The following is a 17,503-nucleotide window of genomic DNA, read 5'->3' on the forward strand; positions in this document are numbered from 1 at the left end:
AAATTTGGACGCAGACACGTACAGAGACAAGAGATATCAGAAGAAACCAACCCTTGATCTTGAATGTCTAGACTCTAGAACATGAGAAAATGAATTTCTGTTGTTTAAGTCCTTCTTTTTAACTGGTGGACAGAGAGCACTCCCCATCCCCTGATTCTGCTGATAAGAAACAGCTTCTTGGCCTGTGTTCTCCAACTCGAGTCCCAGGTGAAGCCCTGAAGATGCTAGGCCTGCTGGGCTGACCATGGCTCCAAGGACACTGCTTCCTTAGCTCTTGGCTGCTAGGGTGAAGTCGTCAGAGGAAGCAAGATCGCTCTCTTTTGAGTTGGCTGGTGACTTTCTGACCAGAGGCCCTTGTCATGGGACCAGTGAGAGAATGCATCATTCATCACGGTCCATTCCGTGGTGCTTTCTGACTGCACTGGGAGGGAAGGGCAACTGGGTATGTGGTGTTGGATGAGGAAATGGCGGGAAAGCGCTGCCCCGTGGTGATTCGTGTTCTCTGTCCCGGGACAGTGGAGGGAGAGGGAGACTGACAGAGGAGAAAGTAGTTTGAAGAGGGCGGAAGGAGAGGTGCCTGATGTGAATCTTGGGACACTTTCCACTGACAGAAGTGGAGGCTGTGTCTGTGGATCAGCGGGGTCTGGAATCCCGATCTTCCGCAGGGCACTGTGTGGCGGGACACCCTGGGAGGACCGCACGTATCCCCTGCAAAGTCGTGTGCCCGGGATGGCCGCCCTGGGCAGACAGGGCAGTGCGGGCGGGCGCGCGCGTACACGACACGTCCTCGGGGCACTGCCCCCTCCGGCGCGCGCCCGCCCAGCCCCGTCTGCGTTTCCAGCCCCTTGCAGGGCTCGGTGCGCCCGGTCTCCAGGGCAGCGCACGCCCCCTCCGCGACCCGGGACCCCGGGCCGCGCGCACCCCGCGCCCCGTCCCCGCCCGCCGGGCGCGCGCGCTGGCTCCCGCTCCCGTTCCAGCTGGCAGCGGCGGCGGCGGCGGCGACGGGGATTGTTTTTGTTGTCGCTGAGGCCGGAAGAGCCGCGGGAGTCGGGTCCCTGTCGCCGGGCTAGGCGCCGCCGCCGCCCCCTGCCCAGCGCCCGCGTCTCCGCGGCGCTCCCCTCCAGCGCCAATATTCCGGAGATCAAGCGTTACGCAGCGGCGGCGGCGGCGGGGCCCGGAGCGGGAGGCGCCGGGGACCGGGGCGAGGCGGCCCCCGCCGCCGCCATGGAGGCGCTGGGACCAGGTGAGGAGAGCGCACGGGCCGGAATGGGGCCCCGGTACGGGTTGGTGGGCGGGCGGGACTGTCGCTCTCGGTCGCCCCCAACGGCTCGGGCATACCCGGGTTCGGGCCGTCAGGCCCCGGGGAATGGGACCGTGCCCCATTGCACAAGGCGAAGAGAGCTGACCCGGGCCTCGGGGGCGGGGACCGCGCCCCAGCTTGGAGAGATGTGTGGGGTCTGGAGGTCTGAGGAAGGGTAGCTCAGGAGGTGACTCGCGCCTCCAGGTAGTAGAGGGGAGACCTGACCCAACCTCAGGGAGGTGGTTGCGACGAGGCCAGTTCCGGCCTCCGAAGGGATGGTCTGTGGCTGGTGCGCTGCGGAGGCCTGGCCTGGACTGGACTGGACTGGGAAGGTCCCCCACCTACTACCAGGGGTATTCTTGGTTTTGGGCTGCAGCCCTATTTTTCTTCGCACTGGCAGACGTCCAGAGCCCTCAGATAAGGAATGCCCCTTGCCCCCAAGGCCAAGGGGTAAAGTACTCACCCTTTCTTGAAGGCCCATATGATCCTATGATCCTATGGCTCTGTCTATCTGTCTGTCCCTGTGACAGTCCCAAAGTTGTCTGGACTAACACCCTAGTGACAAGCGAGTTGGCAGGCAGCCCGCTCCACCACAGGCTTTAATGCCCTGAGTTCCTTCTAACTGGGTTATGAGTAAGTTGCGAGGATCAGATGAAGAAAGTGCTTTGGAAACTGTAATTTGCTGTCATTATGAGTGGGCTCTGGTTGTCTCCCCGACTCTGCCCTAATCAGAGGCACTGTTCCAGGTTGTAACAACTGCCCGGCAGACCGGAGTCTGGTGCTCCCACCTCCAACCCCAACAGGTTTCTAATGCTTTGGCTAAGTAGGGAGGGGTTTCGGGTCTGGAATAGAATTAAGTTTACTATCAAACCTTACCTATATAGTGGACTTAGTTGTAGAACATTTAAATTTTTTAGTGCATAGAAAATTCACTTTACCTTTTGAGTTTGGAAACTTTCCAGGTTTGTTAACTTAGAATTTGTTTACAGCACTGAATGACTTAATCTTACCTTAATTTCCTGTTCAAACTATTTTTTTTCAAAAGGACCTCATAATAAAATTTCATATGCCTTTTAAAAATAAATTGCTTTTGTCACAGTAATATTATTTGATAAACCTCAGTGTGAGTATTATGCTGGGTTACTTCAACTATAGCCCCCGGCTAAAGGCGTGATCAAGTCTTTAGGAATGTAACAGACTTCTGTTCAAATCCAATCTAGTAATTTAATAGTTGTATAACCTTGGGCAAATTACTTAATTCCTTTGAACTTTCACTTCCTCATCTATAAAATAAAGTAATAATAGTTACTGCCGTGCGATTGTTGTGAGAATGAAATGAGATAATGTACGTGAGAAGTCTTGTTGAGACCAGTGCATTATAGATACTAACAAAGGTTCCTTCCCTCCCTCCCTCCCCTGTTAGTAACTGGTCATTGAAGCAACTGTTGCATTTTGCAAACTGGTACTGAAAAGAGACTGTGTAACTGTGTGTACAAACTGATTTTCATGGCAAAGATCAACCTGGTGGTGTTAGGAATGTCCCAGGGATTTTTTTGTTGTTATTTGATTTTAGCTTTTGCAGATTTGAGAACTTACCAGTTCACCTAGGATCGTGAAAATGAATTCTCACTAACCACATTTATGAAATGCTAATGAATAAGCTGAAATGTCACATAGATCTTTTCTGTTGACTGGAACATTTTCTTGTCTGCTCTCTGGCAAGCTCCTCTTTTGGTGTCGTAGTACCTTGGAAACCCAGTTAATAACAAGAAGCTGCATGCCAAGCAAAGAACCAGAGCAAAGGGAGTTGGAAGTCTTGTGGGATGTTTTGTCCAGGTTGTTTTAGAGCCTCGAGGAGCTTTCCTGCCTCTTTGTTTAGAGCACACTGATCTGGAGCTTCGTGCCCTCCTCACTTGAACGGTTATTGACGTATTTTTAGTCTCCCTCTGCTCTCCCTCACCCCATTTCTGTTTTGGACAACAATAACTTGGAAATATATTCAATACCATTTCTTTTGGTCATAGTAGTGATAACTTCTATTTTTACAGTGCCTCACAGTTTGGAAAGTGCCTTCATAGTTATTAGCTCATTTGATTCTCGGTGAAGTAAGCAAAACAGACATTATCCCCATTTTACAGATGAGAGAAGAAATGTAGAGAGCCTCACTGACTTGATCAGGTCTCAAGGTGAAATGAGGGTGAGTCTGGGTCATCTGTCCTGCTCTAGTGCCCTCCTTTTCTTTTAAGGTTAACTTCATCCAATCTATGTTATCATATTTGTTTCCTTTTTGGAAGAAGTAATCTTCTGACTTTGTCACCAAATTTTTGTGACCCCCCCCAATATAAAGCCCAGGGACATTCAAGCACCGTAATATGTATGCAAGTATAATCTACTAGCTAACATTTACTGAGCCCTTACTATTATTACACGGCACTGTGTTAAGCCATTTATATACATTATCTCATGGGATCCTCACAATAGCCTTAAGAGTTAGATGCTATTATTACCACATATTCCCTTTTTATAGATAAGAAAACTGAGGCACAGAGAGGCTAAGAAACTTGACCGAGGTCATGCAGTTAGGGAGTGGCAAACCAGGATCGGAACCCAGGCAGTTTGGTGCCAGAACTTTAGCCACTGGGCCTTTTCTTCGTAAGTAGTTTGCTAAACTCAAAGAAAAAACAGCTTTTGGAATGGAAAATTTTAGAGTATAGTTTTCTAAATAAATCTTCTACACTTATTAAAAGAAATGATTGTTCACCTTCTGACTTTTCTTTCTTGTTAATGAAAAGAAACACTGTTTTCTTTTCTCTACTTCTTAACCCCTTTCGCTCATGTCCTCTGTTTCTGTCTCTTTGGTACCAAGCAGTTTAGCGAGGTAGAGATCCCGCAGGATTGTGGAGTGTACTGGGGAGGAAGGGCACTGGACTGGCAGTTAGGAGACCTGGGTTCTAGTCACAATTTAAAATCGAAGTCTTCAAGCTGAGCAGGAAATAGGAACAAATAAAATAAAATTAAGTTAAAGTCATATATCCTTTAGTAAGTTATTTGACCCAAATTTCTGATTCAAAATTTCTATCATCAAGCTGGATTTCATCCAACTTGATGATACAATGATTGCTTAAGTGTTTGTTGGGATATGCAGGGCTGACTTATCTGTATGATTTGATTCAATGTGCCAATCACCTCTGATATTATTTATTATTTAGTATTTACCTCTCACCTTGTTTATAATGTCTTATCACACCCAGAGCAGATCCCCTTTTATACCAGAAGTGGAACTCATCTCCAAGCAATAGTATTTTTAGTATAAATTATATGCTTTTGCTTTAATGAAAACTAATGCTCAATTCTTGGGTTTGAGGAATGATTGGGTTTCTGTTTAGTTTCTATTTGGAACTGCTACAAGGATTATTGGTAGTGGTCAGTTGAACATTTATTGAATTTCTACAATGTACTGGTCATTGAATTAGGTCTTGAGGAGGTAACGATGAAGTGGAGGTCCATTTCCTCTAAGTTTATAGTCTAGTGGAAGAAACAGATTAATTTAGCAGGTCGTTTCTAAGTACTTGTGCTAAGCGCTCCATTATCCGGAGGGTCTTGGGAACACAGGATATACACCCTCCAGTCTGGGAGATTCTGGAAAGGCTTTCCAAGTTGGGCACACCTGACCTGAGTTTTGAAGGATGAGTAGAATTTAGGGGATGAATGAACAATGAGTTTAATACGTGCAAAGATTCAGTACTTAAAGAATTTGTTTATGGTGATCTGTCAGCACAAACTTCATTAAAGCTTTTGCTTTGATGTTCCTAAGTGATAATGGACAAGACAGCATCTTGCATCAGAATTCTCTTTCCTCAGTGAATTGTCTTTGTTCTTGGTAAAATGCCATTGCAATAAAAGAGCCTGTTGTAACTTTCCACGGTAACCATAGCCCACTTTACTGAACACCTATTCATAGCAGAAAATATGTATATTTTTAGGCCCGTGTCTATTTGACATTATCTTCAGAAAGGAGGAAGGTTTTTTTGTAGACAAATATTTCCCAGACTGTGTTTTCCCAAACCCACTACAAGTCAGTAGCATCCCCAAGTGTGGCAACTAAAAATATCTCCAGACATTTGCCTGTTTCCTGGGGCGCAAAATCTCCCCCGGGTCGAGAAGGACTGCAAGTTCTTGAAGACAGAAGCTGTCTTTTTTCTGAGTCCATAGTGCAGGTTAGACGTGTAATAAGTGAATAAATGTTTGTTAAATAAACAAACCTTATAAATAAATAAATAAATAAGTAAAACAAACAAACCTCTTTTAAGGTTAAATGAATAGACCTTATGATGAGAAAATATCACATTATCCAGATTCTAAAAACATCAGGTTATAAACAAGAAAGTTTAACATTATTGATATTGTTTCACTATCTAAATTAACAAGTAAATTGATAAATATAGCTGCTGTTTAACCTCCTGCTGTCTCTACAAACTATAGTAATGCAGGCTGATTTGCGGAAGATTAATGGATCCTCTTTATCCTGAATGTGATGATGGCACCCAGGGTCTAGGGATTTTTATTTAAAATGCACATAATTTTGTAAGCCTGTCTGTAGATCCATGATGCTCATAAAAGGCTTTCTGCAGTAGCTGACGCCTGAGAGGAGTTCATCATACTGTCTATGTAATTTTGATGTTCCTCATATTCAAAATAATAGCAACATGGTAAAATATTGGAAATCTAGAGAACCTTAGATAAAAAAGACTCCTCAAACTCTTTTATTTCTTAGTATGTTTAGTGAATAGTAAGATCTCAGTAATTGTAGTTGTCATCATCATCATCATCATCATGAAGGGAATATCATTCTTCCTGACCAAAAAGCACATAGAATGTCTTTCAATCTCTGCAGGGCCTCCGACCAGCCTGTTCCAGCCACCCCGCCGTCCTGGCCTTGGAACTGTTGGGAAACCCATTCGACTGTTAGCCAATCATTTTCAGGTTCAGATTCCCAAAATAGATGTGTATCACTATGATGTGGACATTAAACCAGAAAAACGGCCTCGTAGAGTCAACAGGTAAGGATGAGAAAGAGTAGACTTTTACATAAATGCCGTATAATTTATTTTTTATATATCCTACTGTTCTCTAATTTTTTGTTGTTGTTTTCTAATTCTTTCAACATGTAGGCTTTGTTTTTCTCTGAGATGATAAGTTCCTTTGCTGTCTCGTACTTGGTTATCCTCCCCAGATTCTAGCAGAGTGCTGGCTACACCCCAGTTCAATCAGTAAACACTTACTGAAGGAAGAAAGTCACTCTTTCTTGTCCAAGGGTAGCAGAAATTTATAAAAGTAGGTGAAGAAGACATTAGTGTCTATGGGAAATAGAACTATCTGGAAATTCAGATTTTATTATTAAGTGTTGGTGATGGACATGAGAAAAATATAAGTGGAAAGACAGATGGATCATCTTGGAGTACTGAAGAAAGTAAGCTGAGAAAGAAGCTCTGTTTAATTCTGCATTATCCAAGAGGGATGTGGATGAGGTGATTTAAGCATTATGGTCTCTGTGACAGGAATTTACCAAGTGTGAAGACATGTATTCTCACAGGGTGCTGAGAACAGCCATTTTCCTTTTCCTTTTTTCCATACTTTGCTCTTCAAGCAGTCTTCAGTATTAGGATTCTTGCTTTTCTGAGAATGCTCTCGTTATCGCTAACATTGGTAAAACACAGCAGCTGACTTTTCATTGACTCTATCACTCCAAAGTCTCACAGACTCCGACTTAAACTATGTACTCTTGTTTTCCTGCAACTGCATTTACTTCAGGGCCTGCACACGGTGTGATCTGGCATATATGCAAGAACACTTCAGTAAAGCTATGCATGCTTGAGAGAAAGGCTTTCTTTCTAAAAAGAAAGAAACCACATTGGTAGTCTTTGTGGAATGAGGATATTTCACAACATTCCCTTCTCTACACTGCTTGGGAACGCTCTGGGATAAAACGAGCGAGTATGCAGAATTATAAATAGCCAGCATTAGTCAAAGAGGTTGAATTACCCCTTTGCGTATGGTGCATCTTAGATTTATTGATCCTCGGATTTCTGAATTTCTGCCCACTTTCTTTTCCAAAACCAGTATACTTGAAGAAGAATGTATTTTTTAAAAGATTTTATTTATTTATTTTTAGAGAGGGAAGGGAGGGAGAAAGAGAGACAAAGAGAAACATCAATGTGCAGTTGCTGGGGGCCATGGCCTGCAACCCAGGCATGTGCCCTGACTGGGAATCGAACCTGGGATGCTTTGGTTCGCAGCCCGAGCTCAATCCACTGAGCTATGCCAGCCATGAAGAATGTATATTTTGATAAAAAAAACTTATCATTTTCAATATGAACATGCCACACTTAGATACCTGAGAGAGGGTATTCTCTCTTGTAAGGCTATGTTTATCATAGAGGGATTTGGAAAGCAGGAGAATGAGAGGATGTCATAAATCTTATCACTCTTTCATATATATATATATATATATATATATATATATATGTTATTGATTATGCTATTACAGTTGTCCCATTTCCACCCCCTTCATTCCCCTCCACCTTGCACACCATCTCCCACCCACATTCCCCCCCCCCCTTTAGTTCATGTCCATGTGTCATAAGTTCTTTAGCTTCTACATTTCCCATACTATTCTTGCCCTCCCCCTGTCTATTTTCTACCTACCATCTATGCTACCTATTCTCTGTACGTTTTCCCCTTCTCTCCTCCTCCCATTCCCCTGTTGCTAACCCTACATGTGATCTCCATTTCTGTGGTTCTTTTCCTGTTCTAGTTGTTTGCTTAGTTTCTTTTGGTTTTTGTTTTAAGTGTAGTTAATAATTGTGAGTTTGCTGTCATTTTACTATACATGTTTTTTATCTTCTTTTTCTTAGATAAGTGCCTCTAACATTTCATAAAATAAGGGCTGTGTGATGATGAACTTCTTTAACTTGACCTTATCTGAGAAGCAGTTTATCTGCCCTTCCATTCTAAATGATAGCTTTGCTGGATAGAGCAATCTGGGATGTAGGTCCTTGCCTTTCATGAGTTGGAATACTTCTTTCCAGCCCCTTCTTGCCTGCAAGGTCTCTTTTGAGAAATCAGATGACAGTCTGATGGGCACTCCTTTGTAGGTAACTGTCTTCTTTTCTCTTGCTGCTTTTCAGATTCTTTCCTTATCTCTAATCTTGGCTAAGGTAATTATGATGTGTCTTGGTGTGTTCCTCCTTGGGTCCAACCTCACTGGGACTCTCTGAGCTTCCTGGACTTCCTGGAAGTCTATTTCCCTTGCCAGATTGGGGAAGTTCTCCTTTATTATTTGTTTGAATAACTTTTCCACTTGTTGCTCTTCCTGTTCCCCTTCTGATACCCCTATAATTCGGATGTTGGAACATTTAAAGATGTCCTGGAGGTTCCTAAGCCTCTCCTCGTTTTAAAAAATTCTTATTTCTTCATTCTTTTCTGTTTTGTTGTTTCTTTCTTCCTTCTAGTCCACTCCATTGATTTGAGTCCCGGTTTTCTTCCCATCACTGTTGGTTCCCTGTGCATTTTCCTTCATTTCACTTAGCATAGCTTTCATTTTTTCATCTAATTTGCGACCAAATCTAACCAATTCTGTGAGCTTCCTGATCACCAGTGCTTTGAACTGTGCATCTGATAGGTTGGCTATCTCTTAGTCACTTAGTTGTATTTGCTCTAGGGCTTTGATCTGTTCTTCCATTTGGGCCATTTTTTTTGTCTTGTCCCACTCTTTCCTTTTATTCCCCCCTTTTGTTATCATCTCATAGTTGCTTTTGTTCACTTGTTATTACCTTTCTTTAGTTAACTGTTGTTTTAATTACTTAAACCAATGGTCACTTTAACGCTTACTTTTCCCAAGGACTTTTGAACTGAATTTAGATGATTAAGGTATGGTGATAGTTTCCTTACTGTTCACCATTTTTCCAAGCTAACCTCTACTATCTCCATTACTGTTAAGGGAGGTAGTAGATACAATGGTGCGGCACTTCAAGATGCAAATATTTGGTGATCGACAGCCTGGCTATGATGGCAAAAGAAACATGTACACCGCCCATCCATTGCCAATTGGACGGGATAGGGTAAGTGTTGACAGTAGAATGATTTATTAGATTTGGGCCTGATTTAGTAGTAATGACATAGGACAAAAATGTTTCCTCTTCAAATAACAATTCAATTCTTAGTTGTTTCCCATAGTGATAATAGGTTTTTCTGTCCATATTCTCTTCTCCCATAGTTAATCAATAATTGAACATTAGATGAACATTAGAATTTAGGTTGATTATGTCATATTTATACATATTCCAAATTTCTCACATTGTTAAAGTGTTACCTGAATCTGAACATGAAGTTTTTATAAGTTATAGAATTTTATATAACACCCACTTATGAAAATATACATAATACCACAGTAAGTTTTTTAAAAATTTATTTTTAAAATTAAAAAAGCAATACGTAAATATATACTTATTATAAACTCATTTAGACAATCTAGAAATGCTCTGATGACCTGCCTCTCTACCTGTCCTCAATCCCACTTTCCCTTTCAGAGGAAACTACTCTAATAGTTTGGTATGTATCCTTTGAGGTGTTTTTATGTGCGCTAGCTGTTTGTATATTTTTATTTGTTTCCATATTGTTCTGATATATTTTTTCATTTAACAGTATGTCTGGGAGTTCTTTCTGCACATTTAAATCTACCTTATTATTTTTTTAATTGATTTGAGAGAGAAACATCAATTTTTTTGTTTCACTTATTTATGCATTCATTGATTGCTTCTTGTATGTGCCCTGACTGGAGACTGAACCTGCAACTTTGGTGTATTAGCATAATGCTCTAACCAACTGAGCTACCCTTATTACTGTTTTTTTTTCTAATTTTATTTTAATCATTCTTCAAGTACAGTTTTCTGTCCTTTACTCTCATCTCTTATTATTTTTTAATTAAAAAAAAAATTTGCCCTGGTTGGTGTGGCTCAGTGGATTGAGGGTTGCCAGTTCGATTCCCAGTCTAGGGCACAGGCCTGGGTTCCCGGCCGAGTCCCCAGTTGGGGATGCATGAGAGGTAACCACACATTGATGTTTCTCTCCCTCTCTTTCTCCCTCCTTTTCTCTAAAACTAGGTAAATAAAATATCTAAAGAAAATTTTTTACTGTGCTAAAGTATATATAACATAGAACTTACTATTTTAACCATTTTCAAGTGTAGAGTTCTGTGGCATTAAGTATAGTCACACTGTTGTGCAATTGTGAGCACTGTCCACCTCAGAAGTTTTCATCCTCCCAGACTGAAACTCTACGCATTCAGCCAGAACTCCCCACTCCTTCCTCCCCCAGCCTCCGGTCACCACTCTTCTACTTTCTGTCTCTATGACTTTGGTCTAGGTGCTTCGTCTAAGTGGAGTCACACAATATTTGTCATTTTGCATCTGGCTCATTTCCCTTAGCACAGTGATTTTAAGATTCATAGATTTGGTAGCATCTACCTTATTTTTAAACAATCATATCCTATAATATTTGATATTAAATCATTTCCCTATTGATGGACATGTAAGTTGTTTCTGGTGGTTCGCAATTACAGAAGTGTAAATATCTTTATGCATATATTATACTGAATATTTCTGGGAACTTTCTCTCAGCCTTTGTAAATATACATGTGTATGTATTCTTGCTCAGGTTGATATGGAAGTGACCCTTCCGGGCGAGGGGAAAGACCAGACCTTTAAAGTGTCTGTTCAGTGGGTGTCAGTTGTGAGCCTTCAGTTGCTTTTAGAAGCTTTAGCCGGACACTTGAATGAAGTCCCAGATGACTCAGTACAAGCACTTGATGTTATCACAAGACACCTTCCCTCCATGAGGTTAGTACCTTAGTTTGAATTCTTTGCCACAGATATTGGACCTTTTTATGTTTTGATAGTTTGTATTGGAGCCATTGAAAGGTTTCTACATAAGTCATACTTTAAACTTGGTTTCAATGTATAAAGTGGAGAGTGAAATGAAAGACATTTCAAGTGTTTATTGTAAAACATGCAAACTTTCATCTCTTCAGGTACACGCCGGTGGGCCGTTCCTTTTTCTCACCTCCAGAAGGTTACTACCACCCTCTGGGAGGGGGCAGGGAGGTTTGGTTTGGCTTTCATCAGTCTGTGAGACCTGCCATGTGGAATATGATGCTCAATATTGACGGTAGGATGGGATTCTCTTTCCTCTTAAGTCTTTTGGCCGATTTTCTTGGTCCTGTCTCTTACCCTGAAGCTAAGTATCTTCCTCTCTCTTTGTTAGTATCTGCAACTGCCTTCTACCGGGCTCAGCCTATCATTGAGTTCATGTGTGAGGTTTTAGACATTCAGAACATCAATGAACAGACCAAACCTCTAACAGACTCCCAGCGTGTCAAGTTTACCAAAGAAATCAGAGGTAGGTGTTTGCATTACTATAGTCTTGGAGAGGTAGTTCAGCACCGTGCAGGGAGCATGGTCTTGGAGTCACACTCACCTGGGCTGTTGTCCCACCCCAGCTAGATCTATCAGTGGGACCTTGGGCAAGTTACTTAACCACTGTGAGCCTTAGATCACTCATCTCTAAGGTAAAGGTGTACCTCGTAAGACTGTTGTGAGAATTAAATCCAATTAGATTTATAAGCTTAAACGCAATTAGATTTATAAAGTTTCTAGCATAATACCTGGCACATAACAGGCACTTAGTGTTTGAAAAACCTCTATTTTAATAAACTAACACAAGTTTGCTTATTTTCCTTTTGGAATTTTTTTTCTTCTTTGCTTGTAATTAGCTATCTTCTCTCACTGGAATATGTTTCATTAGCACCTGAACACAATGGATGCATAGTAATTATGTATTGAATGAAGTAATAAATTAAAGTGGTTGCAAATCTTCAGTCATCTGCGTTCTCATATTTTCTGCTTAGCCGAGACTTTTTGTCTACACGTAATGAAACTATTCCCATGTCCTTGCAACTTATGTCCTGTGCAATGGCACATCTTTCTGAAGACATTCGAATCTGTTTTTATCCTTATGCTTCTAATTAATACTGATTTTTTAAAAGATTTTATTTATTTATTTTTAGAGAGAAGGGAGGGAGATAGAGAGAGAGAGAGAAACATCAATGTGCGGTTGCTGGGGGTCATGGCCTGCAACCTAGACATGTGCCCTGACTGGAATACTGATGTTTTAACTTTGTTTTTCAACTTCAGGTCTTAAAGTTGAGGTGACTCACTGTGGACAAATGAAGCGAAAATACCGAGTTTGCAATGTGACTAGACGGCCAGCCAGTCATCAAACGTATGTTAACCACGTCTAGAATGACAGCATTACGTTTTTGCTAACAGAGGAAGCTACTGTCATCATTTGAGGAATTGGTATCTGATATTGCAATTTTTCAAAATTATTGAGATCTTCACATTTAAGCACCAAAGCTTTAACAGTATTTTAAAAATTTTTGATAGACATTTGTAGAACTTATTTCCTGCCTTTAATTCGTTTCACCTCTTCAACAGCATATGCTAAGCAGAGATCAGCTTTTATCTAATGATACAGATAGGATCATCATTTATTATACTCTTGTGATTCTCAATGCGTGGCCCAAAGGGTTTATTAAGGCCTGTATGTGATATGGGGCTGTCATGGGAAGATGTATATCATGGAGCCATTGAAAGTTTCCTGCACCAGTCACCGTTGAAACTTGGTTTCAGGTTACAAAGTTGTGTGGGTTGCTCTCCCTCCTTTTGGAGCAAGCTGTCTTCTTCCAGCTGTCAGTGCGCATGGCACACCTCCAGCAGTGCACTCACTTTCACTTCTCCATCCCATTATCCTAATCCCCCAACTTCTGGTCCACTGTGAGCTACACCTAATGAGCAACTACACTCTGGAGTGTTTTTTAAATCATCATATATGTAGGTTTTGTTCTTGTAATCTGTATCCCTAAACTCATGACTGAGATAAACATAAATATTGTCTCTTCTAAGTAAATAACCTAAATACATAAACTTTATATTATTTTGATTACTCAGAAGCCTTGCAAAATGTTTTAAATTTTTTTGCTTATATTCTAATCTGACTTTGTTTTAGATCCACGGTTCTCGATTTTTGAGCTTTAGTGTACATCAAAACCACCTTTGAAGGCCTTTGGTCTAGATAGTTAAATTTTGGGGATGGGTGACCTCTGGATAAATGTGGTATATTAATTCAATCTGATTTGAACGAATTCTTCAGTATTAACTCATGTACACATTACATAAATTTCTTCAGAGTTACAAAGTGATATTCCATGTAATCTTCATATTATGTCACTGACCTCATTCTTGAGGGGGGAAAATGTTACCAGAATCTTAGGAAATCACTATTGAGAATTTTAGCATTTGTTTCAAGAGGGACTGTCTCTTTTTCATTGTTTAATGACTTTACAACCCTATAAGAATAACTATACTTACATACCTATATAATTTATTGCATGAAAATTAAAAGCACATAAATTTATTCTCTTTAATTTTTTTCAAGGAAATAAACTTTTAATTTCAAGTTTATTTTATCACTTGGACTTTAGAATCTGCAGAAAGCCACCAGTTTTTAGTACAGCATAATCTTACAGTATAGACCGTGAACCTTTCACAGTAATTAAAATGTAGTCATCATAGCAAGTAATATTTTCCTTCTTCATTTTGCAATGTCAAATAAACTTAACCTCTAAACAATTTTAAACATGCCTTTATTTCCTATAAGTGCATTGATTTTAGTCCAGAAATGTAAACCTTCTTGGATCGATATGGGGCTGAACACATGATTTTCTCCTCAGACATAGATGCCTAATTGCACTGAAGTGGTCAGGAGCCTGCTTGTTTACAACCTGGCGTTCTGAATTCAGACTAGGAGAGTTACACGAGTGTTACATAGGTGATACTCACTGCGTTGTTACTTCGTGGGGTTTAACAATAAAGAAAGGGACATTAAAGTTAGTATTGTGCCAAGTATTAGACATAATTTGCCCACTGGAAGGGTCGAATAAACAGTCTCTTAAATCAGCCTCCTCAGTTTATACAAAGTATCCTAGCATAGTCTCAGTTTCATGTCTTTGGTCTTGTTGCCTCCGCATCCACATATATTTGTCCTGGTTTAGTGGGACATTTTAATTATCTGAAAATGTGGGCCCAATCACTATGCTACACACTCATTTTGCCCCCCCCCCAAATTTTTTTTTCTTAAGCAAACAAAATTTCTATTTATAAGAAGCCAATGAGAGATTGTATTTGTAGGTATTAACTGACCTCTAGTGAATCTCTGTAATTTCTGATTCTGTAGCTTCTGGTCTTAAGTTCTTTTTAAACTTTAATTATACTTTTTTCTCATTCTAGTTTTTAAAAAAACATGGAAAATTCCAGCGTGATCACTGTTTGGATTAAATACCAAAATGACTTAAGTGAAAATGTACAAGTAAAGATTGACCTTTGTTTTTAAGTGACTGATCAAGGTAGAAAATGTCAGTAGACTTTTGTTTGTTTGCTTGTTTGAGAAGAGAGAACTTGACATTTCTAAAAAGACATTGTCTCCTGTAGTTTTCCTTTACAGCTAGAAAATGGTCAAGCTATGGAGTGTACTGTAGCTCAATATTTTAAGCAAAAGTACAGTCTGCAGCTGAAATACCCCCATCTTCCGTGTCTGCAAGTAGGACAGGAACAAAAGCATACGTACTTGCCACTTGAGGTAAGCTCAATTTTCTTTTGCCAATCTGCCAGTTTCTTGAACAAGAAACAAAATCGTATCTAAGCAAGTGGTAGAATTTAGTGTCAATCTCTAAAATATTGGGGGCTGATTATATAACAAAACTTTCATTTTTGAGGGGCGGGGGGAACGGATGTAAGGTAGAATTGGTCAAAGGCTTAAGATATAGAAGCCCATCACACAAACGAATTTCTCTTTGCCTCTTGGTAGGTCTGTAATATAGTGGCAGGACAGCGATGTATAAAGAAACTCACAGACAATCAGACGTCCACGATGATCAAAGCCACGGCAAGATCTGCTCCCGACAGACAGGAAGAAATCAGTAGACTGGTCAGTAAGGCATGGCCCTTAAGACAAGCTAGCTCTGAGATACAAAGACAACGCAGTAGAAAACTCCTGATGGGACACAGTTACTCTTCGGTTCTTATATATGCAGGCTTTCCTGTTCTTTAGGTGAAGAGTAACAGCATGGTGGGTGGACCTGACCCATACCTTAAAGAATTTGGTATTGTTGTCCACAATGAAATGACAGAGCTCACAGGCAGGGTACTTCCAGCACCAATGCTACAGTATGGAGGCCGGGTAAGCTTTTCCTTTCGTTCATCAGGCTTCTTCCAACAACCAGTCAAAAACAGAGTAACTGAGGGCTTTTCTACACCGCCACAGTGAATTTGCCCATAGTTATGCTTATTATTGCTCTTTGTCTTTTGGCTAATACCACCTAGAGTTCTGTTTATCCCCTCATCAATATTCAAATGGCCTTAGATTGTAATGTCTTTTCTCTTTTCTTTTGTTTCTTTTTTTTGTTTTGTTTTGTTTTTAAAGAATAAAACGGTAGCCACACCCAACCAGGGTGTCTGGGACATGCGAGGAAAGCAGTTTTATGCTGGCATTGAAATTAAAGTTTGGGCAGTTGCTTGTTTTGCGCCTCAGAAACAATGTAGGGAAGATTTACTAAAGTGAGTATCTTCGTATTTTCAGCTTAGTAATATCACTTCCAGATATGAAAAATGCCATCTCTCTGTGAATGTGCTGTGTGCACTGGCACCAAATCCCTGACTGCTGTAGTGACACCGTCTGGCTCTAGGAGAAGCACCTTGTATTGTAATAAATTGCCAATTCGGGAAATACATTGAGAGTCTGACTCAGCTGCCTTACATGTAGAGCAGACATCTGTGACTCACAGGGTTGAAGCATTGCCCGTTGGCAAATTTGTGGGTTCTCAGTGAAGCTTTCTTTGGTATTAATCGTATCCTTCCAGCTAAGATAAAAATGAGTTTATTTTTAACCATTCTAATTTACTAGCAAGCACGTTTTACTAAAAGGTCACTGCCTAAGATCGCTGGTCCATGCCTCACAGAGGCGGCTGTCTGGGCGAAGGGAGTGAGAAGAGGGGAGAAATCGAGGCAGAGAAAGGGAGCTGGGATGAAAGGAAGGAATCCTACAAAATATTGGCAAACGCACAAAAGAAACTATTCTGAAAGCTTTATACATAGACTGGAGTAACTCCTGAAACCCAACGTTCAAAATTTTGTAATGAGGTTTTCTTTTTTGAAGTGATGATTTCTTTTGCCATTGTGTTCATTCACATGTGTTGCTAGTCTGAATGTCACCCTAAATGCAGTGATTGTGTAACAGAGTGTGTCCGGGTTCTCAACTGAACCCTTGCTTACAAGAGCTCACCCAGCTATCCTCATAGCAGGCTTACCCAAGTACACATTGCCTGAAATTTTGACCTTGCATTTCTTCAGTCCAGAATTACTAACTTGCATGTTTTTTAAAAAAAAAAAATCTTTGGCCAGGAATGTTATTTGAATCCCTGGGGCCTTAAGTATAACTATTTAAAAATTCAAAATGATAATTCGATAGTTTAACAATACAGATTCTTCTGCATGGTAATGATACAACACCCAGTCTGTTTTTCTCAAATAGCTAAAAAAAAATTTTGTTGTTTATTTGTTTGTGTCTAATTTTGGCTAAGAATTTGCAGAATTGAAGGAAGTATCATAGAGGGAAATAAATACTAAGTATGTACTCTGAAATGAAAGCAGTGTGCCACTGGTTCTGTTTTAACAGGAGTTTCACTGACCAGCTCCGTAAAATCTCTAAGGATGCAGGAATGCCCATCCAGGGCCAGCCATGTTTCTGCAAATACGCACAAGGTGCAGACAGCGTGGAGCCCATGTTTAAACATCTGAAAATGACATATGTGGGCCTTCAGCTAATAGTGGTGATCTTGCCCGGGAAGACGCCAGTATATGGTATGGACCCCTTTAAGGTTGAATGAAGGATGGTTTCTATAGTAGGTGTGACAGACAGGATAAGCTAGAATATGCTGCAGTCACAAACAATCCCAGACTCTCTGGGGCTGCAAGCAGCCATGTGTTTGCTTTTTGCTCCTGCAGTGCATCCATTGCAGGTAGACTGCAGCCT

At 40.9% G+C, this 17,503-nt stretch overlaps 1 protein-coding gene across 1 annotated transcript in view; it reads left to right on the plus strand.

Moving 5' to 3' along the window:
* The first annotated feature begins 836 nt into the window (after positions 1-836).
* Positions 837-17,503, plus strand: part of AGO4 (argonaute RISC component 4) — a 37,648-nt gene continuing 20,981 nt past the window's right edge. The window contains exons 1-12 of the mRNA XM_028511683.2: positions 837-1,243; positions 6,195-6,360; positions 9,300-9,420; positions 11,015-11,196; positions 11,388-11,524; positions 11,621-11,755; positions 12,550-12,637; positions 14,905-15,052; positions 15,281-15,400; positions 15,524-15,652; positions 15,896-16,029; positions 17,147-17,331. Coding sequence (XP_028367484.1) covers positions 1,225-1,243; positions 6,195-6,360; positions 9,300-9,420; positions 11,015-11,196; positions 11,388-11,524; positions 11,621-11,755; positions 12,550-12,637; positions 14,905-15,052; positions 15,281-15,400; positions 15,524-15,652; positions 15,896-16,029; positions 17,147-17,331 — 1,564 coding nt within the window. The 5' untranslated portion in view covers positions 837-1,224. The remainder of the gene's footprint in view (positions 1,244-6,194; positions 6,361-9,299; positions 9,421-11,014; positions 11,197-11,387; positions 11,525-11,620; positions 11,756-12,549; positions 12,638-14,904; positions 15,053-15,280; positions 15,401-15,523; positions 15,653-15,895; positions 16,030-17,146; positions 17,332-17,503) is intronic.

Source organism: Phyllostomus discolor, chromosome 5, assembly GCF_004126475.2.
Source record: "Phyllostomus discolor isolate MPI-MPIP mPhyDis1 chromosome 5, mPhyDis1.pri.v3, whole genome shotgun sequence".
In the NCBI taxonomy this organism is placed as follows: Eukaryota; Metazoa; Chordata; class Mammalia; order Chiroptera; family Phyllostomidae; genus Phyllostomus; species Phyllostomus discolor.